The following is a 27,508-nucleotide window of genomic DNA, read 5'->3' as shown; positions in this document are numbered from 1 at the left end:
ACTTGGGCCCGATGCCGAACGAGAGAGCTTCGTCAGTCGGAATACCACAGTGGAGCAAGTGAAGAGCGGAGAGTACGTTGTAGGTTACGGGGAAGTGCCGGGAAATAAAAAAGTCGAGGTGAGTCAGAAAAGAGGTGAGTCAGAAAAGATTTCCAACAAAATAAAGTACCAAAGAGTACAAGCCCAAGTACGCCGCAGTAGGAGATCGTCTACGGGGGCAAGGCGGACGGTTCGAGGTGCAGCGTGCATGTAGTATTGAGCATTACTATCACGGCCGATAGTAGTATTCACAATATTAATGAAGTGATAATACTACTACCATCTCTACTACAACTACTTTCTGGTATTAAATTTGTCAGGATGCAGTAGTAGTGATACTACTAATAATATTGCGTCGAACTTGATTTGGGAAGTTCGGGAATCAGGCTTAAGGTCTGATTCCTCCAATTTGCCGGAGCTGCCGTGAATGTTGGTAAGATGTATTAATAATAGTTCGGGCGGGGAGGGCGAGCCGCGAGCTCCGGCACCGCAAGCCATGGTTTCCCAAGTTAAAGTGACGAACTCGAGCTTGACGACTATGGCACCAGAACCCAAGAAGAAAGCACGACATGAGCGACCTGAGGGCTGGACGAGCTCGGAGGGGATTAGTCTTAGCTGACCGCATGAACGGAACAACAGACCGCAAGGGCCTCGGCGACTTGGACACGACGAAGTGTGGAGCGCATTCGACCTTTTACAGCTTCCTGTCCAAAAATACTAAAAGGGAGGAAAGTGGCTAAAGCCTGAAACCCCCGCGCCTCCTATCGCCCAGACCAGAGAGAAAGAGGAAGAGGTTCTGTCCTTGTCGGTGAGACTGAGCGACGACGACAGAGAGGCCAAAGTCCCAGTCTACTAATGAGAAGATGAACCCAAAGGTGTACGCGGCAGGAGCCGGGTCCGGCCCGGGGGCCTCCTCAGTGACGACCGTCACTGAGCCGCCCGTGAGTCTCTTCTACCCTACTCCAGGCTACCGACCCAAGCTCGCTGATACCAGATCCCCCAGACGAAGTGGGTACACCTACCACCAGTGCTTCGCGTCGCTCGAGCGGAGCTACAAGCGCCTCTCCTGGACGACGAGACAGACCGTTCGCGTCGGGATCGGCCTCTACGCCGTGCTCTACATCTTCTTGACCGTTCCCTTCCGAATAGCCTTCTACTACGACCCCTATGGTAGAACGGAGGCTGCTCAACTCAACCGATGGACCGAGGAGCTCAGCATTTACGCGGCGTTGGATGTTGTCGCGGATATTATCGGAGTTGTGGAGTTTGTGCAGTTCTACCAGCTCCAGAGGGGACTATTCTCCCGCTTTTCAAGCTTCGACACGAGGGCGGCCTCGTGGGGTGACAGTATGTTCCGCTCCATGCGCGTGATCACGCGCACCCCGTCGTTCAACAAGCTGCACCGCGGGACAACCAAGTGGACGCTGGCTTCGATCGCTAAATCTGCTGCGACACAAGGCGAAGCAGCGGACGACTCGCACTCGCAGCAGAATTACGTGAGGGCGCGTAAAATTGAGCTACTGCTGGAGATTGTAGCGCTGCTGCCGCTGGAGGTAATACCCTACGCCTCGGGAACGTACAACGCGCTACATTTGGTGCGAATTACGAAGATTTGCCGCCTGTATCGACTGCGACGGTGTCTTGCGAGACTGGCCAGCATCTACTCGGATCGTACGTGGGTGCAGCAACTTTCGTCTACTGGTATTGGCAGTCTCGTACGCAACATTGTTCTTTGTGTGGGGTTGTGTCATTACATGGCTTGCGGGTACATGCTGCTTGCACACGCGCAGTGTGGAGTGACTCTTGGGGATTGCAACGAGGATGTGGAGACAAGTTGGGTCGTCAGTGACCGTCTTTTCGGTGCCTCCGTGGCGCGGAAATACTCGCGGACGTTGTATTGGGCGTCACGAACGATGGTGTTGCTGGGATACGACGATGTTGCACCAGTTTCAGCTATCGAGACAGTCTATGTGGTAGCTGCGACGCTCATGGGTGCCCTCTTTGGGTCGTCGTTGCTGGCAACGTTTCTCTTTATTTTTCGGTTCCGAAACGCGCGCTATGCTGCGTTTGCTACGCACGTGGACAACGCCCGGGAGTATATGCGCTCGCAAAGTATCCCGCGGGCTTTGAGACGTCAGGTTATCGCGTACTTCACGTACTCCTGGAACACGCACCATAGTCTCGACAGCGAGGAGGCTCTGCATCTCATGCCCAAGCACTTACAGGCCAAGGTGGTGTCCACGCTGAAGGCGAGCCGGATCAAACAGGTGTGTTTTCTGGTGAAAGAGAGCGTTGAATTCATTAACTTGCTGGCGGCGGCGCTGGTACGACGAGTCTACTCCCCTGGCGACCAGATTATTGAGCCCAAGTTTAACGCTCAAATGTTTTTCGTCATTCGTGGCCGGGTAGTTTTATCCGCATTCGACGGAACAAATGACAAAGAGATGCAAGGCGGTGGCCATTTCGCGGATACGTGCTTGCTCTTCCCGGAGAAATTTGAGGAGAAGGCTGTCGCGAAAACGTTCTGCGAGCTTTACGTGCTGGCAAAAGTCAAGTTTGATGATGCCTTGGATGATTTTTACAGGGAATCCAAGGGTGAAGTGAGGGAGCGAATGGCAGAAACACTTGAAAAGTACTCGACACAGTTGCGCAAAACCAAGAAACTACTAGGAATGCGCAATCGAGGGGGAAGTGGAGGCATGGATTTGTTTGGGGGAAGCTCACACAGCTTAATGGCAACGGGAAACTCGCAACACAATCTCAAATTCAAGCAGAAAGTGAGCTGGAGACTTCCGGGCTCAACATTTCGTCTTTACTGGGATACAGCGCGCTTGTTTGCCATCCTCTACGTCGCATTTGAGGTTCCCTATTTTGCTGTCTTTGTCGCGATGAATGATGATAACGATATATTCGGGGAGAAACCTGGATTTGACATAAGGTTTGCGCTTACGCTGATGATTGAGGTGTTTTTTGGAGTGAACTTGATTTTGCGCTCGCGATATCTAGCGTACTTAGACCCTATTGTGATGCTTCCTGTGGATGACCCGTTGCTTATTTTCGCGGCATATAAAGGTGATGGATTCTACCCGGATTTAACTGCCTGGCTGCCGGTTGTCGTTGTGTTGGAGGCTCAAACTACGAATTCAGGACAAGGCTATTTGTGGTTCTTTCGCTTTCTTCGCTTGCTGCGCCTACGAGAAGCCCCGCGCCTACTGTGGAACGTCTGCGACTTTTACGGCTTGAGCTCCAAGACCCATCTTGTCATTTCGCTGCTGCTTGGAGTCACATTTATGCTTCACGTTGTGGGATGTGTGTGGTTTGAAATGGCTAGACTCTCAAACTTGACGGTGTTAGATAAAGCAGTCGAGCATGGAATGGCGGAGATGACTCGGCTCGACTGCCTCGAATACGCCACGCTCTTCGAGAATTGTTCGTGGGTTATGTTTGACTGTTACGCCCACATCGGCGACGTGTTTCCCGCACAGGATTCAGCGTCATCGTACCAGGCATCTTTTGCGTACATGCGCTCGGTGTACTGGGCAATAGTCACGCTCACGGCTGTGGGCTATGGAGATATTATGGCTTACTCGACATCCGAGAGTTTTTTCGCGGCGTTTTGGATTTTTGTTAGCGGAATCATTAATTTCGGCATCATGGGCGCGATATCCAACACTATCTCGAATGCAATGGCTCCTCACCGCCGCCACATCGAGAAGATCAATACTGTCAACGGCATTCTCCAACGCAAGGATATTTCTGAGAAGTTGAGTGCTGAGATTCGACGATTTTATCACCACGAATTCACGGAGCGCAAGAAAGCGTACGAGTCGCAGTTGCTGTCGAACCTTCCGGACCAGCTTTGCTACGAAATCTCGTCGTTGTTGCACTCTGAAGCTGTAAAAAGTGTCGCGCTCTTTGATTCGGCCAGTATTGAATTCCTAAAAGAAGTTACGGGAAAATTTCGTCATCGAAGCTATCAAAATGGAGATACAATTTGTCTCGAAGGAGACGTTTGTCGCGAGTTCATGGTGCTTCTGCATGGAAGCAAAGTCAACGTGTTCTTCCGTTCTCGAAAGGTACCCATTCGCGCTCTTCACGAGGGTGACTGCTACGGAGTAAACGCGTTTCTGCTCAGGTGTGCACACCCCGCCACCCTCATAGCAGCCTCGATTGTCCATGCATCCGTCATGACTCGGGAGCAGTTTGACGTCATCCAACGCAAGTTCGAAGACGATTTACGCGATATGCGGGAGGAAGCGCAAGAGCTCTGGGCCGAGCAACAGGCTGGTATGCGACGTATCATCCACAACCTCGAGAAACTTAAACTGCAACCGCATCTGATGTCGACTGCTACGCTGTTTTACCAGGGCGAAGTGACCGTAACGAGCACTACTAGCATTGGAGGTGGGGGCCAGAAGAAAACCACGCGAGATCCCTACGAAACGCGCAGCTTGATCAAAAGTGTCTGGAATGCGATCATCACTTTCTGGAATACGTACAACGCGGTGTTTATCATCCTCCGCATTTGCTTCCACTCGCACTTTCATTTCTCTAGTAGCGCCAATGCCGCTGTCTGGATCGCCGATCTCAGTTGTGACGTGTGTTTCTTGCTTGACATGTACCTGCGGCTCTTCTACTTCGGGTGCTCTGAGGCCAATTTGGAGAATCTGGTCTCGCGAAGCGAGATCGACAGGCAGTATCTTCGGAGCTCGACGTTTAAGTGGGATGTTGTCGCCTCCTTACCGTTGTACACTCCATTCCAAAGTGCGGCATTGGTCCCCAGTCTCTGTCGATTGCCGAGGCTCGTTCGGTGCGTGGATCTGTGGGAGTACCTGGACGATGTGATCGTGCAGATCCAGCAGCACTTTGCGACGCATAACGTCTCGGCTTACTTGAGCCCTGCCAAGCTGATGATCGTTATGTTACTTGTGGCGCACTATGTCGGCTGCATATTTTTCTTAATATCTGAACAAGAGTGCGATCATCTGGAGAAATGCTGGATGGCGCAAGATCCGTTGCTGAAACAATACAATTATTCGGTACCGATGCTTTACGCCAAGTCCTTCAATTGGGCCATTACGACGCTATTGCTGGTGGGGACACGTGACAGTGTTCCGCGCGACGCTGCTGGGACGCTTTGGGCCAGCTTCACGTGCTTGTGTTGTACGTACATCATCGGTCACATCGTGGGAGAAATTTCCGAACTGATTCAGGAACTTGGCAAGGAAGCGAAGGAGTACAAGAGCCGCATTGCCAGCTTCGATGACTTCGCGAAGGAGCAAGAACTACCAGAGGGATTATGCAAAAGAGTGGGGTTCTTCTTCAAGCTGCAATTTCAGCAATCAGAGGACCTCAACGTCCATGGTACGATGCACGATCTCTCGGCGAACCTCCAGCTCAAGTTTATGCTTGAAGTTTACGGCCACGCCATTGCGTTGCTTCCGATCAGCCGCTTTCTGACGCCGCCCCAGGTCAACAACCTGGCGCTGCGTTTGCAATCCGAGCTGTTCATTCCCGGGGATAATATCCTAGTCGAAGGCACGTTTGGTAGTCGACTGTGCATCCTGCGTAAAGGGCTAGCAGCGGTGTTTTGGACGAGCTCAGTGACGAGTGTGGCCGTGCTCATGGAGAACGCTGTGTTTGGCGAAGTCGCCTTCTTCCTCTCGGCCCAGCGACGTCTAGCGACGGTCAGAGCGACAACCTCCTGCGAAGTTTTGTACATTATTAAGCATGACTGGCAAGAACTGTGGACGACCACCGGGGACCCATCCGACATTCAGGTGCAAAAGCACTCGCTGCACGCGATCCTCGACTGGGTTCACGCCCGCTTGCTCCGCTATCAGCGAGCTAGTCTGCGTGCCGCCCATAAGGTCAAGTTGCTGCTTGCGACTCGTCATGTACCAACTCGACTTCACACAGCGGCCACAGCGGCTTCAGGAACAATCAAGGCCAAGACGCGGCTCTCGGCTGTGTTGCTGAACCACGGCCATGATAGCAGCGGGGCTCTTGCCCCGCCCAAGCTCGCTCCACCAGCATTGGCCGTGCCAGCGGAAACCAGACGCGCCTCCATCGCGTCTGAAATACAGCTCCTGGAGAAGAAAACCAGGTACATTCAGGCGAAGACCGAGAAGTGTGCCAAGAAGTTTCATCCTGCCATTGCTGCGATGCAAATTTCTCGTCGTTCTTCCTCAGTGGTCTCGGGTCGGAGCGTTCGTACCAGCGTCACACACTCGAGCAAAAGTAGAGCTAACTCGAGCGGGATGTATCGCAGCATGATTGGGGACACGGTCGCCCCGTTGATCCACAGCAGTAGCAGCTCGTGTCTTGACATTCGCATCATGCAGTTCATGGTCGACACCAGTCCGGTCAACAAGCACTTGCGGGACAGTTTATCCGACGAACATCTTCGCAGCATTGAGATGGAGTGCTGGGTACGATACAAGCTTCTCGCGTCAGCGCAGTACGGCGTTTGCAAGCTCCTGGAAGAGCTGGCACCAACAGAAACACCTATTGTTTTATCAAGACCCGCAGCTGGGTCGAGTGCGCAGCAACCCCAAGTCAAGATTAATCCAGCTCGCAACAAGCTGCTTCGAGCGCGATCATTTCGCTTCGACGAGCATGTCAATCGAAGGCAAGACGTGCAGCGTCATCAAGCTACTCCAGAATCCGTGAAGAAGTTGAAGACTCGAGATGCCGCTGCTCCAAAGCTGGGCGCTCAATTACCACAGGACAACGGCATTGGAGCGCGCAGCCGCCGGTTTTCATTCTCGCAGCAAATGAACAAGGATCAGCACGAATCAGAGCCAGTCCAGTCGGAGCGAGCAAAAAGACTAGGACGCATGGTGCGATGCCGTTCGCTGCCGAACTTTGGGCGTGCGTTTTTCGAGAAACTGAGGCGAGAAGAGGACGGACGCGTGGTGATGCGCAGCACCCCGACGGGCGTTGACTTTGAGATGCTGCAGCGCTGTCAGCGCCCCGAATACTCTACACGACTACTGCTGTTCAACAGGTATCGGCTGTGGAGGGATCGCAGTCGGTCGAGTGTTCTACCTAAGCATCAGCCCACAACTCGCCTCTTAAATGATGCGATTCCATCGTCGCGTGACTCGGCCATTGGAAATCGGTCTGCTAGCGTGGGGTTACGGCTCCGGCTTTCCCGTGCTGCCACGAGAGATCTCAAGGCCAAGGAGTTTATCAAGACGGTCAAGCAGATGGGGAAAGTTTGGGACCTCGTTATGCTTTTGATCGCAATCTACCACTTGGTCATCACCCCGTTCAAAGTGTGCTTTTGGCGTGGACTAACGGAGCTACCGGATAGCGCCCTGCGTGGGTGGTCCGGGGTTGAGATTTTCTTGGATTTACTGTGCGCTGCTGATGTGGCCTACAAAATCCACTTCAGCTTTACAACCGAGGGCGAGAACACCATCAAAACCTCTACAAAAGATGGGCAACAAGGATCGATTCTCTCGGATCCAGTCTTGCGCAGCGATATTGTGGCAATACTTCCCCTGGAGATACTGCTCTTTGCCGCTGATGTGCGAGTACCGCAGGTACTTGATTTGTCAGTAGACCCAGCCGATGCTTCGTGGTGGACAACCCGCTGGTTGCTGCGTATGAACCGTGTCCTACTCGCGGGTCGGATCGAATCGCTGACGGACAAACTGTTCCAATTCGTCATCTACGAGCGGAAGATCCCATTGAACGAGGGGTTCCTCTACTTTCTGAGGGGGCTGCTGTCCTATCTTACGATAGGCCATTTGCTGGCCTGCGTTAGGTATATTACGAGCGATATTAGTTACGATCTCTACGGATCATCGTGGCTATTTAACTCGGGGGTGCTGACGGACGCCAGCTCTGGAACGGAGCAGACCGAGCGGAGACTTCGTGGGGTCTCGGCTGGCCTCGATTTTCAGAGCGTCCCGCTTGGACGCAAGTATCTCCGGTCGCTGCTCGTCGCGATGGAGAGTATCTCGTCCCTATTCAATGGAGAGATTCTATCCATGAACCCACTTGAATTGGTCGCAGAGATTGCAATAAGCCTGTTGAGCATCTACATCTACGGAGCTCTCGTGGGGGCGCAGGGCGAACTGCTCGACTCTCGAGCTCGCCGCGAGGCTGCGTTTGAGCAGACACTGGGTGAGCTGCAGAACTACTTGGTCCAGAACGAGGTGCCCAAAGTGCTCAAGCGACAGGTAAAGGCGTACTACACGCGTCTGTGGCGTCGTCGCAAAGGTGAAGCCGAGTTTGCTGCGGTGGAGAAAGTGTCCCGCCCTCTCTACGAAGACGTAGTGTTGACCACGCTGAGTAGCTTTGCGGTGCAGGTCCGAGCTTTTCGCTCTCTCGATGACCAGTTCGTGAGAGCACTTCTGGTCTGCCTGCAGTACGTGGTGTGTTCCGAGAACGAGGAGGTGTTTGTGATCGGCGACATGGACCGTAGTATGTACTTCATCGCTAATGGCCGCGTTGGCGTCAAGATGGAGTCGAGCGAGAGTGTGCGGGAAAGAGGCGAGTTCATCGGAGAGCTGGCGTTGCTGTACGGTATCTCTCGGCTGGAGACGTGCGTCGCGCTCTGTGTGACGGAGCTTTACCGCCTTGACCATGAACCTTACGAGCATCTACTACTGGAGTATCCTGAGTATCGTGCTCGCAACAAGCTCGCTTGGACGACTCACCCGTCTGAATCTGTTCGATGCCGCTCCGTTGTTGAGGAAGCTCTGCGGTGCGTCCGAGCGCACGGGGCTAAGCGCTCGAGCAAGCAGAAAGGGCCGGCGTTGGGCTCAAATGCGGCCCCAACGCTGCTAGACATTGAGGAAATCGGCAAGAACGCGGAGCGCATTGACGCCCAGTTGCCATGCTCGTACATCTACCGCTCGGCGATGGAGTTATTGTCCAAGTTGAGCAAAGTGGACACGCTGGAGGTCAGAGATCTGTACCTCAAAAGCCGGGATGGGGCTCGTAGACAGCTCAAGGCAGCGATGGGCCTCATCACTGCGCGCGCGGAGCCTGCTGACGATGTGGTGCACAGTTTCCACTCGCGCAGTGGATCGCCGACGCCCCGTGAGAAAGCTCACGAGAAGCATAGCGACAGCATCGAGCAACTGGAGGTGGCCGTGGCGGAGTTGTCGACACCACCCGAAGAGCAGAAAACGGTGTCATTGAAAGTACTCGCGAGGCGGTTGAGCGCTCAAGCAATCATGCAACTAGAGTCCGATATGCCTCCCAACTGCAGCCCAGACGCTGAGGAAACTCAAGGTTGACTGGGTGCTCGCAGCGGAGACCGCAACAAGCTCAAGACGCTGCTGTTGTGGTTGGAGTTTCGAATTTACAGCTAACTAACACACAAGACTCGGCACTTGATTTATTCGGAGGGATCGACAACTCTATCCCCCGCGCGCTCGGCAAGAAGTTGCTTGTTGCCGTGGGCCAGTAAGTGGCCAGGCCAATGCTCCGCTATCTCATGAGTCAGCTTCTCAAAGACAGGTCAAAGTTCAATCATGGCACCCTGTGCGGCGGTACCAGCCTGCCGGCACAGAAGATACTGGTCGTCCAGCATCTCGTAGCGTCGATGGCGGTACATGTACGCAAGTATCCACGCATGCTCAGCGAGGGTAATTCCTGTAAGCTTCTCATGGACCCCGGTGGGCGCGGGCCGCGCCCATCATGCTCCAAGCAGAAGCAGCAAGCACTGGTATCGTGAGCACCAGTGGCTCGTGAGGCCATACTGAAAAAGAGGGGCCAACTTCAACCAGATCCCATCGACCCAAGCAGATCGTCACTTTTCATGCAGGAAGACGCATGCATGGTGGAGATTCTCCACTGGAGAAAGGGGCTACTGTAGCGTTATTAAGATTAGAGCATACCGCTTTCCAGTCGAAAGCGACTAGGTACGCCAACTACTAGTTGGCAACTAGCTCCAAATATTGATCATTAGGTTATCCTTGGGGAGATCGTCTCAGGTGTGACCGCTGCGATAATATTCTTTCGGCACTTCTATGCTTTCGTCTCCTTGGAGGCGCCTCTGGAGTTGACAGATTCACCTTCGTTTCGCCACTTGATTTATCGAGCAATTGACAACTTTCAATGTCCCACAGCTCAATGCGCATGTTCAAACAGATGCTACAGTCCGCTACTGTTCATACCGGTAAGCACATTGAGACCTTAACGATAGGACGTCCAGGACACGTGCCAGTGGGCGGTACACGATATCTTTCTGACGAATCACTTACAAAAAACTACAACGGGATAACGATATCGAGAAGGAAAAAAAACACGATGACGGGTAATGGCTCGGTGGGAATCGAAGGGCGGTCAATGTATGGGATATTGCTAGCACAAACAGAAACTTCAGTTATTATCACTTAAATGTACCGCATCAGAATGTCCTAATAAGATCGTCGATGCTTGAACAGTCGAGCACCAATCAACCAAAGCTCTGGGACGTGGGACGTTGAAAGTTGTCAATTCCTCGAAATCAAGTGCCAGGGTAATTTGTCAACTCCAAAAGGCAGCTCCAAGGAGACAAAGGCATAGGATAGAAGTGCCAAAAGAGTACAGTGATCAAACCTGAGAGGATCTCACCAAGGATAAGCCAATCGACCAAGGATCGGTATGTCTTAAGCATAAAAAGCTTGTTGCCGTTGTCGAACTCGGTACAGATAAATGCTGGGGTGCGCTATTCCTAATAGTGCTACCGGTAGCTCCTTTCTCCTACATACGTTTCCTTGCTGGCCAGCCAGTTCATCAACGCGTCGCGGTACCAAGCAGCGATTCGAAGAGCCTGTTCCGCACGTGAAAAGTGACGATCTGCTTGGATCGATGGGATCTGGTTGAAGTTGGCTCTCTTTTTCCGTACTTAGTATGGCCTCACGAGCCACTGAGGCTCACTGCTTCTGCTTGGAGCACGGCGGAGGCGGGTCCATTAGAAGCTCACAGGAATTACGCTCACAGAGCACCCGTAGATAGATATACTCATTGCCGACAGCTGGTACCGCCACAGAGTGCCATGATTGAACTTTGACCTGTCTTTGAGAGTAGTTGACTCATTCGCGGAGCATTGACCCGGCGACTGACCCGGCGACTGGCCCACGGCAACAAGCAACTTGCCGAGCACAGCCGCTGTGCCACAGCGTCGTCGATCCCTCCAAATAAATCAAGTACTGGAGTCTTGCGTTATTCCATCATCAAGCTTTTTTATTCAGCTGCCCTTCGAATATCAATGCACAATGCGACACCAGTTGTCCACGAGTACATACTCGATTGAGTGTTGGCAGTCTCATAATGAGGTTAACACGAGGTCCTCATTGCCAATGCGAACACCCGATCACGCCAACTCGACTCGGCTCAATTTGCTCATTCGGGAATTTACTGCGTGCCCCATAAGCTTCGAGCTCCTTCTTGACTTCGATCCAAGACTTTGAAGAAGGCGTAGCTGTCATCAACAATGCGCCAGTTCCGACCGATGCGCTTCCTGCTGATCGCACTTGCAGCTACCTGCCACTTCAGCAGCGGCGTCCAAGCTGCGGTTATCGAAACGTCCTACCTCACGACGTCCGGCTACTTCGTTTCCAACGTCGACGACAGCGGGACGGCGCTCAAGCTCCAACTCACGCGAAACTCGACCGTGGCCAACGCCACGTACGGAGACGACATCGACGCCCTCGTGGTTGAGGTGACCAAGAGCTCCAACGATGCGGTGCGCGTCAAGGTTGCGGACGACGCAGGCGAGCGCTGGCAGGTTCCGTTCAGTCTGTACTCGAAGGGCGCAACACCTCCACTGACGGTGTCTGCTGGTCTGCTAGTGACTCGACCACGACCTTCACGTACACGTCGAGCCCCTTCACGTTCCAAGTGACGCGCAAGGCGGACGGCTACTTGCTCTTCGACTCCTCGGCGCTGTCACTGGTCATCAAGGACAAGTACGTGCAAGTGGCGACGGCTGTGAGCAGCGACGTCAACGTGTTCGGCTTCGGCGAGACGACGCAGACTCACCTGCGCGTCCAGTCGGGCGACAAGCGCACGCTGTGGGCTCGAGACCAAGGATCCGCGAACGTCAACGTGAATCTGTACGGCTCGCACCCGTTCTTCATGGGGGTCAACGGCGACGGCCACGCGCACGGCGTGCTGCTACTGAACAGCAACGGCATGGACATGACCCTCGAGGACGACAAGGTCGTGTACCAGACCATCGGCGGAATCCTCGACTTCCACATCATCGCGGCCGTCGCCAGCGGGCGTTGTCTCACAGTACACGACTCTGATCGGGCGTCCGAAGCTGATGCCGTACTGGTCCTTCGGCTTCCACCATTGCCGCTACGGCTACAACTCGAGCGCGGCGCTGCGCGAGGTGGTGCGCCAGTACAAGGCGCACGAGATCCCGCTCGACGTCATGTGGGCCGACATCGACTACATGCACGACTACGAAGACTTCACGCTGGACCCGGTGAACTTCCCCGAGGCCGACATGACCGAGCTGCTGGCGGAGATCCACGTCGCCGACCAGAAGTTCGTGCCCATCGTCGACCCCGGCATCCCCGACGATGACGACCTGGACGCGTACACGCGCGGCCTCGAGATGGACATCTTCATGAAGGACAGCGACGGCGCGCCGTACCTGGGCCAAGTGTGGCCGGGCCCGACGTACTTCCCCGACTTCTTCCACCCGCAGGCCGAGAGCTACTGGGCCGAGCAGTTCACGCGCATGCACGCGCTCATGGCGTACGACGGCATCTGGATCGACATGAACGAGCTCTCCAACTTCTGCAACGGCCTCAACGTCACGTGGTGGCGGCTTATCCTGGAGTAAATCACGGCGGGGGTACGCGTAAAGTCAAAACAGGTGAGATCTAGAGTAAGAGTTTACAAAGCCGGATATGTTACCCGAACCGAGACGATCAGAGTAAGCTCCTGACCATTCGTCCGTTTTCGCTCAACATGAGCAGAGCCGACGAGGCAAGCGGCAGCGACTTTGCCTCGTCTTCGGACGAAGAGGGGCAGCAAGTCAGAGCGACTCGTAGAGCGTTCGTTGTGTGCGAGGTGTTCCCAACCCTTGAAGAGGCGCAGATTGGCATCGACGTCTTAGACGGGTTCCACTACAAGTACAAACACAACTACGGCAATGCTGGCAACGGTACTCGTATCTACTGCTGCATGTCCCATGTTAATTGCCCCAAACGGCTGCGGCTGTCTAAGGTGGAAGGCGAAGCCCAGGACGAAAGCGGAGCTCAGTTTGTTTTGGAGGAGACAGACATGCATGGAGACGAAGATCAAGACACTCAGCGCCGTGGAATTCACGGTGCGCTGAAGCGAGAGATCGACAGCATTATGTTCGGCGGCGCTGGACCAAAGAAGTGCCGGAAGCTGCTGCTAGATCGTCACGGAGACAACCCAGTCATGCTTCAGCATTTACCCACGGAAAGTCAGCTCAAGAACCGAAAAGCTGGACTCCGGAAGAAACAGTCAGGTATGATGTTTTTGGCAGCTCTGTACTTTATTTTGGGTTGATAGTAATAATTTTGAACAATTGTGGTTGTCTTGCATTTGGTTCTGCCACAGGTGGGTGGGAGATTCACAACTTCGCGACTCTACTAGAGTGGGCGTACACACATTTGAGTACATCGAAGAGTGACTTCTTTGGTCACGAAGACGACATCAGCGCTGCGGACGCCGCAACGCAGTTTGCCAACAAGTCCCGCCAGTTTCAGCACGGTGTGATCGTTCTTGAGTGCTTTGAACACGACTTCATTGACCAGGATGGCAAGGCAGCAAAGTCTTTCGGGCTTATATTGACTTCGCGTCACATGCTCCTGAACATTCCCAAGGCCTACGAATGCCACCAGAATATTGGCGTCTTGGGTGCTACGGATGGAACATATAAACTGCATTTCGGTAAGCTTCGAGGTGTGTTACTAGTCGTGGCAAGGTGCATTAGCTGACCGTTTTCTCTTTTTTTTGTAGATGGATGGACCCTCGTAGACTTTGGGACCTACACGACGCACTATTCGCGAAAACAGTACTCCAAAACATTTGTCCCTTGGATGTATATGTTTGTCAAGACATAACATCAGACGGCGTACGCAACGCTTTTTCGGACTGCCAAGCACTTTACCCGACTGTTTTTCGGAGTCGATTTAGCCCTTGCCTATGGCAGCCTCGATAGTACCCAAGGCATTGCGAACGCTTTTAAGGAGGTTTGACCTGATGTAATTCTCCTTAATTGCTACCCGCACCTCGTGCGGAAAAGTCGAGAGAAGATCAAGCTACTCAAGGACCCTGCGTTCTACGAAGACAACGTGCTACCGGACATTCGCTATCTCAGTAAAACTCGCTCGGCCAAGCAGTTCAAGGCGCTCAGTAAACTCTTTTTCGAGTTTTGGATACAACAAAACGAGCGAGACTACGCCAAGTGGTTCGAGGACATTTACTTGGGTGACACGTGGGGGAACTGGTTCTACGTCGCCGCCGCCGCAGGCATTACACCGTCCCAGAATGCCCTTGAGGCTCATCACCGCGTGATCAAGAAGGTGTGTGTCGGGACGCTTCGGGCAAGTACATCGGTCGTCTTGAACGACTCAATTCCTCGTATTCTTGGTCTCCAAGAAAGCGAGCCGGCTTGCCTTGCTCTAAACCACTTCTCGGAAGGTAAGATGACGTTTGTTTATCCTTTGCTAATGGTGTGTACCGATTGATTTTATTATTCGTGTATCTCGTGCATTCTAGGTCCGTTCATGAGTGGTGTAGTAGCGCGCGCGCAAACGCTTGTCCAAGAGAAGTCTAATCACTACATGATCAAGGACACACGGGCGAAGTTTGTGAAGGCGTTCTTGTTTAACGCTTCCAAGTTCGTGGTATCGCCCAAGAACATTCATAGTGCTGTTTTGAACCGCGACCGTGCCACAATGTGAGTATTACAGCTGTGCGAGTCAAAGTTGTTAAGCTCACTATTTATTTGTTTCATTTTGGCAGCTACAGGAACTCCATCAACGGCAAACTACCGCCAGGGATGACTGTAAACCTGGTGGAATTGCACTGCTTGTCCATTCACCAAGTTCGATTACTGAGCAGAGATCCACTGCTCGATGGTGGAATGATAACGGCTGCACCATCAATCCCCTCCCAAACAGTACGTTCAGTTTGATATGTGGTAGTAGCACACTTAGGCGATTTGAATCTGACACTGTCACTGCGGTTTTAGATTCAGGCGATTCGGAAGAAGTATGTGTGTTATCAAACAGGGTGGCAATGCTCCCATGTCGACGCTGCCATGACATTGCAGAAGGAGATCAGCATTCAAGGGATGCTAAAGGCGTTGCCAACGAGAAAGCTAAGTGGTGGGCAGCGCAAGCGCGTGGGTCCGCTCACAGAAGGCGGAGACAACACTCACCGATTCTCCGTCGACGTGCTGATTCGAGAGTTCTTGAAGTACCCTACCAGACCCCTACATTGGAACCTCATGAAGGAATTCAAAATTCCCGATGACTCCGGTAGTGAGGTGGAGCAGTTTCTGTTGGGAAAGGTGATCTCGTGGGGGGAGACCAACGGCGTCTTCTTCTGGATGACGAAGTTTTCCAACGGTGCGCAAGTCAAGCTGGAGTGCCAAGAGTTAGCCGAGTGTCTTAACAGGGCCTACACCCATGGTGCAGATGTTGCTGGAGCCGTGGCCTATTAAGGCGATCAATGGCTGGCGAGAACAACTCGAACGTGCTAGGTTGTAGCTAGCATTTTTTTCATTTTGCATATCGAGTCCTACGATCCATTTTCGTAGACAACAATACACGTTTCGTTACATTTTATTCACAGTTCTTCGTTGTTAGCAATACTTCATTCGTACCCAATTTCTGAATACTCGTATCTCGGCTTTAGTTGTTTGATGCAGGGGCTCGACTGCCGACACATTGATTTTCTGAATGCGTTCTTGAACGGCGAGCTGGCAGATACATGGAGCAGCCGCAGGGTTACGACGACGGGACCGGCAGAGTGTGTCATCTTCTCAAAGGGCTGTATGGCTTGAAACAGGCCCTCAAGAGTTCGTGCAGTGTGTTTTAGATCCTGGAGTTTACTACCGGAAGTAGTGCCTCTTTTTGGTGTGTTACTCTTGGTATCGCCAATTTTACTCGAGATTAAGCTCGTTCGACGTCACGTGCCCCAACGCCAGCTCACAGACCACGTGCTGCCTCGTGTGCGCGGACGACGAGAGCGAGTGGAACTCGCCTCTGTTCGCCATCAACAACGACGGAGACCAGACGGCCATCAACTACAAGACCGTGTCCGCGAGCGCGCAGCAGTACGGCGGCGTGCTGCAGTACGACGCGCACAACCTGTACGGCTTCACTGAGGCCATCGCCACCAACGCGGCGCTCGAGTCCGTGCTCAACAAGCGCGCTTTCGTGCTCTCGCGCTCGACCTTCGTGGGCTCGGGCGCCCACACGGCGCACTGGACGGGCGACAACGCGGCCACTTGGAACGACCTGCAGTGGTCGATCCCCACCATCCTCAACTTCGGCATGTACGGCGTCCCCATGGTGGGCGCTGACATCTGCGGCTTCGCCGATAACACGATGGAGGAGCTGGGCGCACGCTGGGCGCCTTCTACCCCTTCGCGTGTAACCACAACGTCAAGGGCGCCAACCCGCAGGAGACGTACGTCTGGGACTCGGTCGCTGAGATTGGCCGCAAGTTCATCGGCATGCGCTACCGCCTGCTGCCGTACCTGTACACACTGGGCTACGAGGCCCACGCGACGGGACTGCCGATCGCGTGCGCGCTTTTCTTCGAGTTCCCGGGCGACGCCAACGCGCGCGCCTCGCCGTACGTGGACAACCAGTTCATGCTCGGTAGCTCGCTGCTGGTCGTGCCCGTGCTCACCGAGGGCGCCACCAACGTCACGGGGTACGTTCCGTTGGGCGTCTGGTACGACCTCTTCGACTACTCCAAGATGGAGTCGACCGGCGCCGCGGTGGCGTGGAACGTCAGTCTCTACGACATGCCCGTGCTCGTCCGCGGCGGCTCCGTGTTGCCGATGCACCAGGCCGCGCTCACCAGCACGACAGCGCGCAACTCGTCGTACGACTTGTTGGTGGCGCTATCTGCCAACGGAAGTGCAAGCGGCGTGCTGTACCAGGACGACATCGAGGCGGTGAACGGGGACGAGCAGTCGACGATCGTCGAATTCAGCGTCTCCGGCGCGGCGTTGAGCAACAAGGTGGCGCAGAACAACTACAACGGAGAAGATTTCACGGACGCCATTGCGAATGTCGTGGTGCTGGGCGTCTCGGAGGGTCCTTCTCGTGTGACGGCGACTCCGGCCGGTGGCGACTTGGAGTTCACGTACAACGCGACGTCGGGAGCCCTCGCCATTGATGTCAGTAGCGCGAACCTCAGTGTCGTCCAGGATTTCACCGTGGTGCGAATGAGCTTTGACACATTCTTGCAAGTGTTAATTGTGTTATTGCCATACCAAAACGTCTCCACAATTTGAAAGATTCAGGAAATTAGCGTCTCAGGAGGCAATCGATGTAGTTTTCCGCATAAACATTTCAGCTTGCATCCAAGTGAGTGAGTGCACTTGAACGAAATACAAAGAAGAGCGGCGCTGGAGAAAACCATCCCCATCGGTACTTCCAGAAACGAGACCTCCATTATCCAACAGCACGCGACTTCGACGCCACGTTCTCTACGCCGCCCTCTTAAGCCGAATGGCTTTTCACCTCCCCCGATTCTCCTTGGCGCTTGCGACGGCGTTCCTCCTGTATCGCAATAAGTGCTGCGCCATCATCGAACTGGTCCATGACCTCTGTTTCCCCCTCCCGGAGGGTCTCCGAGTTGCGCACAACCCGAAGTAAGCGCTCGCGGAGGGAAGGAATCTCGTTCTGACGGTCCGTTATTATCAGCAGAATGGTGTAGGCAGCAAATAAGCCGAACACCGACTCTTCGAGCTCGTCCAGTATTTCTACATCTGGGGGTGAACACTGCGAGAGCGAGAACTGACCTTGGAACTTCTCGTAGCCACGGATGGCCTTCAGTAATACTTTCTCAGCATTTTCGTATTGCTCGCTGTAAGTAGAACACGAACGCAAAAACTTCAGTACCACAATACACCCAAAATAATCCCACAAAGACGTACAGGTGGAGGTAGCACTGGCCCCTTTTGTACATGATTTTGATGCCGAGTAGGTAGCGGAGGACAGGCGGCTCCACCGTCTTGCCATGCTTCATTGCCATAGCAACGCTGAAGAGTTCAGCCCAATCTTCTCACATATTTCGCCGTACTTACCCGCCTGCACGGCCGCGCCAGCTGCATTAGTACACAACAGACAGGAAAATTTAATTAATTTTGACCTCAGTAACAGAAACCCCCATGCCAAAGTAATACCAGGTGAGCTCACAGCGCCCTTAGACGCTTCATATGCTTCAGTAACGTACTTCGCCGCTAGCTCCCGGTCTCCCTATCATAGTAAGTAAAATAAAAGGATGTGAGTGTAATTTTCGTCTCTCAAATAGATAGATACCTTGCACTTTGGATGCCGTAATTTACCTTCGTCGCGCTCTCGTGGGCCAGATTGAGCAGTCGTTCTTGCTCCTTGGCCCCTGGTATCGGCTCCTCCTCGAACGTCTACTTCAGGCGTAAATTACGGCTAAGAATAATATTTTTCAATGCTGGTCAACAAAGTGTATCGGTAAACCCTCACCTTGTAGAGCTGGTACGCCCCGAAGGTCAGGGCCAGCAACGTCGGCGCGCGCCATCTAGGCGGACCCTGCTTCAGCACTGGTGACGCACTGGCGAAGGTACGAGCCAAGACGCCCCCAGTGTTGGCGGTGCGCGCTGGCGGCAGACTCCGGAGCGCAGCAGTTGCTGCTGCTTGGCGAGCACGCGGACTGAAGAGGACTCGGCGCATTGTCAAGCAATAGTCCAGCAATGTGAGGCTCAAGTGAGGGGTGGTGTTCGTACTTAGTGTGTACTTAGTGCGTACTTAAGTAGATATAGTGCGTGAAAAATACATCCGAGTCGTAATTTACCCTCGTTTATAGTTTAAATTCTTCCTCGTGGATATCAAAGTTGAGAGCCCCAATGTCGGCGATGGCAGTCGCGGTGGAGTCCTTGAGCGCTTTTGGTCCAGAGATGAAGACTCCAATGGTCGAGTTGCCCTTTGTCTCAGTTTCCGGGTGGGTAGAGGTGAAAAGTTTGTGTTCGTCGAGTGCTTTCCGCACGAGCTCGTCCATATTGGGGCGGTGGCCGACTTCCACGTGGTGTTCGGCAAGGAGGTCTCGGAGCGTGTGGACGTCGCTAGTGTAGGGGTTTCCCACTCCTCCCGGGGTCACAGTTTGCCTAGACGTAGTACCCGCAGATTTCTGCTTCTTTTTGTCCTCGATGAACGAGAACACGAGGAATCCCAGCAGCGCCACGAGGATGACGAGGATGATCTCCACGAAGTTCTGCAGCGGCCACAGATTACCGTCGTCCACTTGGATCTTGTTGCCGAACTTGACGACGATCCACAGTAGCAGCGTCAAGAAGAACGACGCAGTGTAGACGACCACGCGGCTAATCGGAGATCGAAGCGGCTCTGCAAACGGTACCGGGGTTTTCTTCGTAGAGGAGGTGTCGTAGCTAGCAGCGGAGACGTGGGGCTTCCCCGACAGCCGGCTGTGGTCGATTTGGTAGTCGAGCTGGTCGTCGGTCGGGGGTCGAGTGAGGCTGAAGTGCAGACTGAAGTACTGTTGCTGCGGGTCGAGCTCCTTGATCTGCATCAAAAGCGGGTGGATCTCCTCCAGCAGTGACAACTCACGGAATGTGAAGATGAAGAACACCTTCTGCTTCGGAGCTTTGCTCTGACGCAGCTTCGCTACCAGGTCCTCCAAGATCGCCAGCAGCGGGGTGACGCCGATTCCGCCGCCAACGAGACACACAGTCGCGTATTCGACGTACAGCTCCAACGATGCGCCGTAGTAGCCGTCCATGTAAATTGTCGGTAGCACGTTGTTCTTCTTGCATTCGTCCGAATACTTGACAAGCTCTTGCGTCCAGTCACCCAGCGACTTGAGCAGAATCGTGAGTGTTTCGGGGCTGGCTTTAGGCGACGAGCTGATGGTGAACGGGTGCCACTGCAACTTGGAGGTAGCCGGCACGTTCAAGTAGACGAAGTTGCCGACCTTGAACTCGCCGGCGCGGGTCGATGAACGCTCCAGCACGATCTTAATGACGTCGTTCGAGAGCGTAGTAAACTCGCGAACTGAGACTGGAGTGAGTGCATTCGAAACGGAAAGTGCGCGGCTTGCTGCGTAAACCATGACGGAAGGGAACAGCCACGCGAGTGTCGAGTTCCAGTGGAGAACGACGAAGATGGTGGCGATGATAAAGAGGTGGTGCACGTAGTAGAATGCCTCGTACATCTTGCGGCGGATTCTCCCCACGGACGTGACTCCAATAGCCAAGAAGCAGAGCAACGCAATCGTACCGAACGTGTTTGTCCAGCGATACTTGCCATCCTCACCGACTTTGCAGTTCCTGAAGCACGGTAGGGCGTCCTCCACCCACGTTCCCTCTCGGATCCACGACCAGTAGAACCCCGTACAATGCAACAAAGCCGTCAGAATAGTGAGGATCCCGAACCAGCGGTGATACCGGACTCCGTTCGCGTAGGAAATGTTGAGGAATTCCATCCAGACGCAGTTGCGCGTGGCCGGGAGGAAGAGGAACGCCATGTTGTAGATGCAGACGTAGCCGAACGTGAGCGCGATAGTCTGCAAGTACGTGGTCGTGTCCACACTAGAACTGAAGTCCTCGTACGGAGCGATGTTGTCTCGGTAGAAATACTGGAACACGTAGACGTTGCCCCCAATGACAAAACCGAGGAAGAGGAACTCGCCGAAGCTCTTGTGAAGCACGCGCCCCATGATCCGAGGCTTGAGGCGAAGAATTCTAGTCAATTTCAAGACGTGGCTGGACGCGATGCGTCGCACGTTAAAGTGACGGAGGAGTTCGAACAGGAGAATCGCCACCGCCATGGGGAGGAAGCAGAGCAAGAAGAAGAACGTAGGTAAAATCATCTCCTCGTGGTCCGTTTCCTCGGTCGGATATCCGTACCAGTTGCCGATCGTCACGCTCACATTCGTGGTGTACCCGTCCGAGAAGAAGAAGAGATGGCCGAAGGCGTACATCAGCATCGATGCGAAAATGACGAACTGCGAGAGGTTTCCGAGAGCGGCCAGGCGATCCGTCCATGGAACTTCGTGGCTTCCTTCTCCCGAACACTTGACGCTGCCAACTCCGACGGCAGAAGTCGCCGGGTTACTGTCTGTCATTGCCGGCTTGGGACGCTAGTGGACAGTTTTCTGTGGTCACGAGTTGGTCAGTCGAAAACAAATTGAAGAATGGTAGGCTGCCAGTAACAGCTCCTACATTGCTGAGCCTCAGCAACCTCGGATGGCTTCGCCCCTAAATTTAAGCAAACAACGGGCGGAAACGGACAGCGCGTCTCCCGGTTTTCAACTTCATGCGAAGTGACAGTGAGTGAGTGCGATTGTTCCTCATTCATCACTTAGCTACGTAAACGAACTAGCAAAACTAACAACAGTGAATCGTTCGAATGAGTAGACAAATTGTCCTGGATAGAGGAATAGTTAAATTTTAATCACTCCTTATTAACCCCGTTGTTCATGCTGCGCATCCGAGCCATGCCTCCACGTCTGGGTCGCATGGGTCTCCAACACCTCGTTCAATCTGGAGCTTTCGCATTGCTACGTAGCCGGACGTCGTCTCGCAATTAACAACCATCATGCGGGTGTTGTAGCAGATGCCCTGTTCCCCGTCGAGAGTGCAGTTCTTGTACAACACGCCACCGCAGAGCTCATCAGTCGTGTACTTGCTAGGAGCAGTAGCCTCTCGATCGACGGCTGCGCTGTTAGGGCAGATGGAGCTCCCGAACGAGTCGACAACAGCCTTGTCTTTATCTGAAATGCGCTCATCGGTGCAGCTCATCGTAAACTTATCGCTCGCTACTGGCAAACACTGCGCCAGCGTAAGGTCGCACGTGCCCGACATGAATCCGTTGCAGCAAATTCCACTCTTGGGTCGAATTCCTAGCGACGTTAGGCTCACAAGCGGTGCCAGGGACGGCAGCGTCGTGATAAGCGGCGCATTGACAATATTCAGGTCGCTGACTGCTGAGAGTCCCTCGAAACTTGGTATCTCCGGTAGGGAATCCAACACAGCCAGAGTCAGATAGCGCAAGCTCGTGAGGGACGAGAGAGACGGGAGGCTGGTCACGTTTGGAATACCTCCTAGGCGCAGGAAGGTCAAATGCGGCATGTTGTCGAAGATGCCGTCAGGGATAGCTGTGAGTCTTCTGCTTGTAAAATCCCCCTCGATGTGGTTATACATATCCCATATAAAAAATGAGTACAGCACCCCCTTCTCTCTAAGCTAGAACGATGACACTTACATGTATTTCAGGTGCGAGAATTCCGACATCCATTCTGGTAGGACTTCAGTCTTTGTGTAGGCCAGAATGAGCTGTTCGAGGTGGTGGCATCTCCTTAACTCTTCCGGTAGCTCTGGAAGAGCATGGTTGATAATCTGAATGATTCGCAGTTGTCCCGCCATAGCCATAGCCGCGAGATCACCAATAGTGTCCTCAGGATTCGTCCACTCTGCGTAGGTGGCAGGTGCAGTCTGCCGGTCAGCAAACACAAGGCACGTGCAGTGCTCTTCGCCGTAATTCCAGTGGTAGCTCCGCACGACGCACTTGCTGTAGCTGCTGCACAAGTCGTTCGTTGACTCGATGGCGCCAATTGAGTACACGAAGTTGCCGACTCCAGCGAGGAAGAAAAATAGCGAGAGCACGACCTTGAGCACGAAATGCTTCTCAAATTTCGGCTTTGATACCACAAATTTCTTTTTCACAGAGGCTCTGAAGCTTGCAGTGTCAGACGCACATCTTAGAGTCGGTCCCACCAAGGCTTTTCTCTTTCGCTCCAGTTGCCGCTCGTGGTGGTTATGAATCAGCGTGAATATTATCTTTCTCCACTTGTACAGCGACAGCAAGTTGAGCGCGAAGAGAATTGCAAGTAGTGGAAAGCTTTGCAGAAACTTGAAATCTGCGATGGATCCCCAAAGAGGCGGGCGACAGTGTCGAATGTACCCGCGCTGATCGTCTCTGTTTTCGTAAGAAACGCAGCTCGGTCGAACTGGAATGAATTAATGAAGAGACCAGCACCACGAGCGGTGCGAACACTGCAAAAAACAAGTCGAAGCTGTGCAAAACAACTATGTAAGTTTCCAGGAAGGCAAGCAGACCATTTCGCAACAACGTACGTGTAGTAAAGCCGAGCAATGACCAAAGCTGGGTCCGCAACGTAGCGTTGGTTTCGATAGCTCACCATGAGCCAGTTACAGAGCAACAGAACCGAGTAAGTGTAAATGATCGGGAGCGGGAAGCTTTTTTCCAGGTACGTGAAACGCGTGATGGTCTGGAAAATAAGTTTTGGGAGATCGAGGGCAGCCGTCTACAACATGAATGCAACTCAGATCAACAGGTTCATTTAGCTCAACCTTCCACAATGAACACGACGGGCTGGCTGAATTTTTTGCAAGATCACTTACGTAGTAATGCTGGCGGATCTCAACCGGCAAATCACGGGCCCAAGCGATTAAAACTTGAAATGATTTTTCCTACCCGATTCATTCGAAACATTTGCTGGGGGCGCGCTGACAACTGCAGTGGAAGGAGCAGCAGCAGGTGGTTGGTGGCTGTCCTTGTTCGTGCTTCCGCCCCGATAGCAGAACAGCATAATCACCACCAGGCCAGTGTAGCCAACCCCAAACAGTGCAAGAATCACAGTCGAAGAAACAACTATCGCCGCGTCTGGTTTGGGGAGTAGCCAGAAGTTTCCGTTGTCGAACTCAGTCGTGTTCATGATCGTGTTGGCCATGGAGTCTGCGTGGACTTGAATCACTGCGAGCATGAACGTCCAGGCGGCTGACAGGAGGAACACAATGATCATAGGGATCCCTAACAGACCAAACACGTCGAAGAACGTGGCCACTTCTGTAGCGACGGTATTGGCGACAGATTTTCGAGGTTCATGCGTTGATTCCACCGGCCACGTGCTCCCTGAAGATCGCGCCATCATGATTGACGCTCTCGCCGAGTCCATCATTACCTCGCTCTTCCGATGGCGAGCAGGTGGTCGCTCTCCATCTTGCTGTATCGCAGGCCCAGGCTCCGCTAAATCATCAGTCTCGAGAACCAAGGACGACAGAAAATCAACCCGTCCAGCCTCGACCGGGACCTCAGCGCCACGCAGATGGCTGTCAGAGACCCCTTCGTCTTCAACCCCTTCATGCGACGACATAGCCGTCCCTCGTGGAATGGCAACAAAAGTCACTCCAGCCAAAGCAGGATCAGCAATGCGGGCTGAAGCTTTGGCTAATGCCGGATCCGTTTCGCCGTCACTGGTGTTGTTCTCGATAGGGATAATTAATTGGCTACGCAGTGTACATCAAATCAATACGCTACAGTACCGCGTACATGCATTGCTGATGCAGAAGAAGCAGAAAATAGCAACACATAGCAACACACAAATCGAATGCAGGAGTTCCTTAGCTCCATAATACAGGTACACCTACGTGGTGTCGCTGCTTCAACCAGGCTGGTGGTGCTATACGTTTGCTATTCACAAACTAATGCCGTGCTTTACACGGGGAAGCTCTGGATTCTCTTCAGCTTTTGTAATGTTTGTTTACTATGTTGGTGCACTTGACCAGGGTTTTTTTTCAGTATAGCTATTTCGTGAAAAAAAGGAAAGTAAAAGTAAGTCCGATCGTTCGCATCACACCCGAGGCGCACCAGTCGCACGCGTCAGCTGCTGCTATCTAACCTTTATGCAAAGATATTGAATACACAGTCTGCTTCGGACGACATTCACCCGAATGACTTATTATTGGCCTGTTCTGTAGTTAGGACCGATTGGAATCCCTGGTAGTATGTTTTATCCGTAAAGTAACTCCTGCTTAACATGTTTCTTCAACTATATCGACAAACGAATGTTCAGATACAAAGAGAAGGTGAGACTGCAGTACACTTCAGATATATACCGCGACTGCAGTGATAGTTTGGATGGATGCTACCTTTGTGTGGACTACCCTAAAAAGCAAAAAGCCACATTTAAATCGATAAATTTGGCTTTCCGATCAGAATGTAACAATATACTAGTATAGCAGCATCCTCACAGCGAATTCTCGCACCGGTTGCTAGAGGGTGCATTGCTTTGGCAAATGTAGTATCTTATTTCATTTTCATGGTGAGGTATATTGTGTTCATTTAGAGCTAGGTACTAACGATCAACAAATGTAGTATCTTACCTTCTCAACCCCCCCCCTGTACCCTACATACGGACATACTTAACCAAATTGGTTTTAGAGCATATCCTCGAGACAGCTACGACATCCACGAGTGTTCAATGGTCAACCGTGGCAATATCAAAACCACTTATAATGATTTGGATTTGAATGCTTATTTTCTACTGTAGCATGGAGACCAGATTTAAGCAAAATGCAATATATTGAATAGCCTTTCCAACTCACCAGCCTTCCCAATTAATAATGGTGTTATACTGGGATAGGAAGCAACGTTAGTGCTGCTATCGCAAACCAAACAGGATTATATCCGTGGTACGTCAAGTCAAAAGGTGACCCCTCTTGACACCTAACTGGTACATTGTCCTGAAACCGATGTGACTCCGGAGCCGCACTGGACCCTCCAAAAGGTTTATATGCGTGGGCAAGCTGAACTGGTAGAAAACCCATTACACCGGTATGGCCGCGGTGCCGCACTATGCCCTCCAAAAGGTTTATATGCGTGGGCAGTTTGAACCGGTATGGGTCAGTACATATATCGAATAGTAAGGAGTGAAGTAAAGTGAATGATTGAAGCGGACGAACTGATGCAGAATTATACAAAGGTAAACATTTTCATTTTCTACAAGCTACAAACAGATCTCGAGCAAGGTTCGTTTTATCACTGTATCTACAGTTTTGAGGTGAATTACCGGGCAGATGCTGCGGCTGCGAAGCAGGCGCAGGAGATGCCCGTGGTTCGTAAAAAAAAAAACTCATAATAATAGAAAGCGATTATACCAAAAACCTCCTATCTCAGCCTTCGCGGAGCCCTAGATTTCCTATTTTCCCACACTACTGTAGCCACCACTCAAGCTACCCACCTTAGGCAAGTGATGGCAACCTGATGAGCAAAACTACGAAATCAACGCTCAAGTGGTTGATTTACCTCGGCTACCTAGCAGCTATCCACTATTATCAATACCATGGTACATGAACTAGATGATAGACTCAGTAGTGATATTTACATGAAAAAGGTCAATGGTAAAAACACCTGCTTCTGCGTCACTAAAGGTTGCGGCTTCAGTGTACACTGATAATATGATCGCCATGTGATGGTACCTAGCTATTTCACTAAGAGGCCTCAGAGAGACTGTTTGCAACTGAAGCGAAGCGGAGGTCTGCAATGGTCAGCCCGTGGGCCGGGCAGGGTACGTCTAAGTAGAAGTTAACTTTGAATCCAGACACATGAGGGGATGGAACAGACCGCGCAGTGGCGCTCCCCGAGCAAAGCAAGAGAGAGGTGGGTCCCTGAAGGACCGTCGCTAAGTCCGCAGGCGAGAGCCAACGCGCGAGTGTCTTACCTAAAGCAGCTAGTGCTTTTGATGTGGCGATAGTTAGGTTCATCTTTGAAGGTATTTCGCGTACCAATATCGACTGCACAGGCAGCAACAGCGACTTCTAGGCCGCATTTGAGAGCATGGGCTGTTAAAATGAACCTTATACACGGGTGATCTCCACGAAAACACTTCGCTTGTGCCAATACTTCGCTTTACTAGCGTAATACTTAGGCGATACACTCAGGGTGCTCACGAGTTGCCGAAGATCTACGAGTGTACTGACCGATACATTGAATTAGGTTATCCTGGTAGTGCTACCATGTAGTACTCTGTAGTACGAGCAGCGAATAAAGTAGGGATAACGACGGATCCACGAACAAATGAGAGCTTCGAGCGACCTCTACAAAAGCGTACGCGTTTGTACGGATTGTTCCGTCACCCGTGGGTTATATAATAGTATTCAATTTAACCCATGGGCTTCAAGCAACATTTTCTGGGTGATGGGTTGTAATGTTACCCGTGCCGCCACAAGCAACATCACCGGCTTTTTTTCGTTGTATCCCGGTTATGTATTATAAGAGGTATTTAAGCTCGATCTAAGCCCGTAACCAAACTGATGTACCACTCATGATGGAGTTTAAGAGGTAGTAGCGGCACTTTGGGCTTCTACGTCGCCAATTCCCTCTGGGATCACAGGTACATTCGATTTCACAATTACTTTGGGTTCGATAACTAAGCAAATGCAGGTTTGAAGTAATTTAGGTCATGGTACGTATTAAGTACTAGAGTAAGTTTAGGT

At 52.5% G+C, this 27,508-nt stretch overlaps 5 protein-coding genes across 5 annotated transcripts; 2 read left to right on the top strand and 3 right to left on the bottom strand.

The window, feature by feature from the left end:
* Positions 1-902: 902 nt before the first annotated feature.
* PHYSODRAFT_503434 (hypothetical protein) lies at positions 903-9,296 on the top strand (the record flags this gene model as incomplete). Its single annotated transcript, XM_009529194.1, has 3 exons — positions 903-5,931; positions 6,862-7,855; positions 7,919-9,296. 3 exons carry the CDS (start codon positions 903-905, stop codon positions 9,294-9,296), a joined length of 7,401 nt encoding a protein of 2,466 aa, XP_009527489.1.
* Positions 9,297-11,479: 2,183 nt separating this feature from the next.
* PHYSODRAFT_315239 (hypothetical protein) lies at positions 11,480-17,512 on the top strand (the record flags this gene model as incomplete). The annotated part of the gene is made up of 6 exons (XM_009529193.1): positions 11,480-11,787; positions 11,838-12,258; positions 12,284-12,816; positions 16,190-16,556; positions 16,655-17,342; positions 17,382-17,512. 6 exons carry the CDS (start codon positions 11,480-11,482, stop codon positions 17,510-17,512), a joined length of 2,448 nt encoding a protein of 815 aa, XP_009527488.1.
* A 208-nt stretch (positions 17,513-17,720) lies between these two features.
* PHYSODRAFT_332222 (hypothetical protein) lies at positions 17,721-18,929 on the bottom strand (the record flags this gene model as incomplete). The annotated part of the gene is made up of 6 exons (XM_009529192.1): positions 17,721-18,087; positions 18,158-18,262; positions 18,304-18,328; positions 18,407-18,479; positions 18,569-18,646; positions 18,723-18,929. 6 exons carry the CDS (start codon positions 18,927-18,929, stop codon positions 17,721-17,723), a joined length of 855 nt encoding a protein of 284 aa, XP_009527487.1.
* Positions 18,930-19,056: 127 nt separating this feature from the next.
* PHYSODRAFT_498767 (hypothetical protein) lies at positions 19,057-21,336 on the bottom strand (the record flags this gene model as incomplete). Its single annotated transcript, XM_009529191.1, has 1 exon — positions 19,057-21,336. One exon carries the CDS (start codon positions 21,334-21,336, stop codon positions 19,057-19,059), a length of 2,280 nt encoding a protein of 759 aa, XP_009527486.1.
* A 352-nt stretch (positions 21,337-21,688) lies between these two features.
* Positions 21,689-24,036, bottom strand: PHYSODRAFT_315238 (hypothetical protein; the record flags this gene model as incomplete). Its single annotated transcript, XM_009529190.1, has 8 exons — positions 21,689-22,190; positions 22,278-22,396; positions 22,520-22,909; positions 22,969-22,970; positions 23,073-23,220; positions 23,244-23,286; positions 23,348-23,502; positions 23,746-24,036. 8 exons carry the CDS (start codon positions 24,034-24,036, stop codon positions 21,689-21,691), a joined length of 1,650 nt encoding a protein of 549 aa, XP_009527485.1.
* Positions 24,037-27,508: the final 3,472 nt, after the last annotated feature.

The sequence above is a fragment of the Phytophthora sojae genome, assembly GCF_000149755.1.
Source record: "Phytophthora sojae unplaced genomic scaffold PHYSOscaffold_4, whole genome shotgun sequence".
Classification (NCBI taxonomy): domain Eukaryota; phylum Oomycota; class Peronosporomycetes; order Peronosporales; family Peronosporaceae; genus Phytophthora; species Phytophthora sojae.
This window is presented reverse-complemented; position numbering and strand designations above follow the sequence as displayed.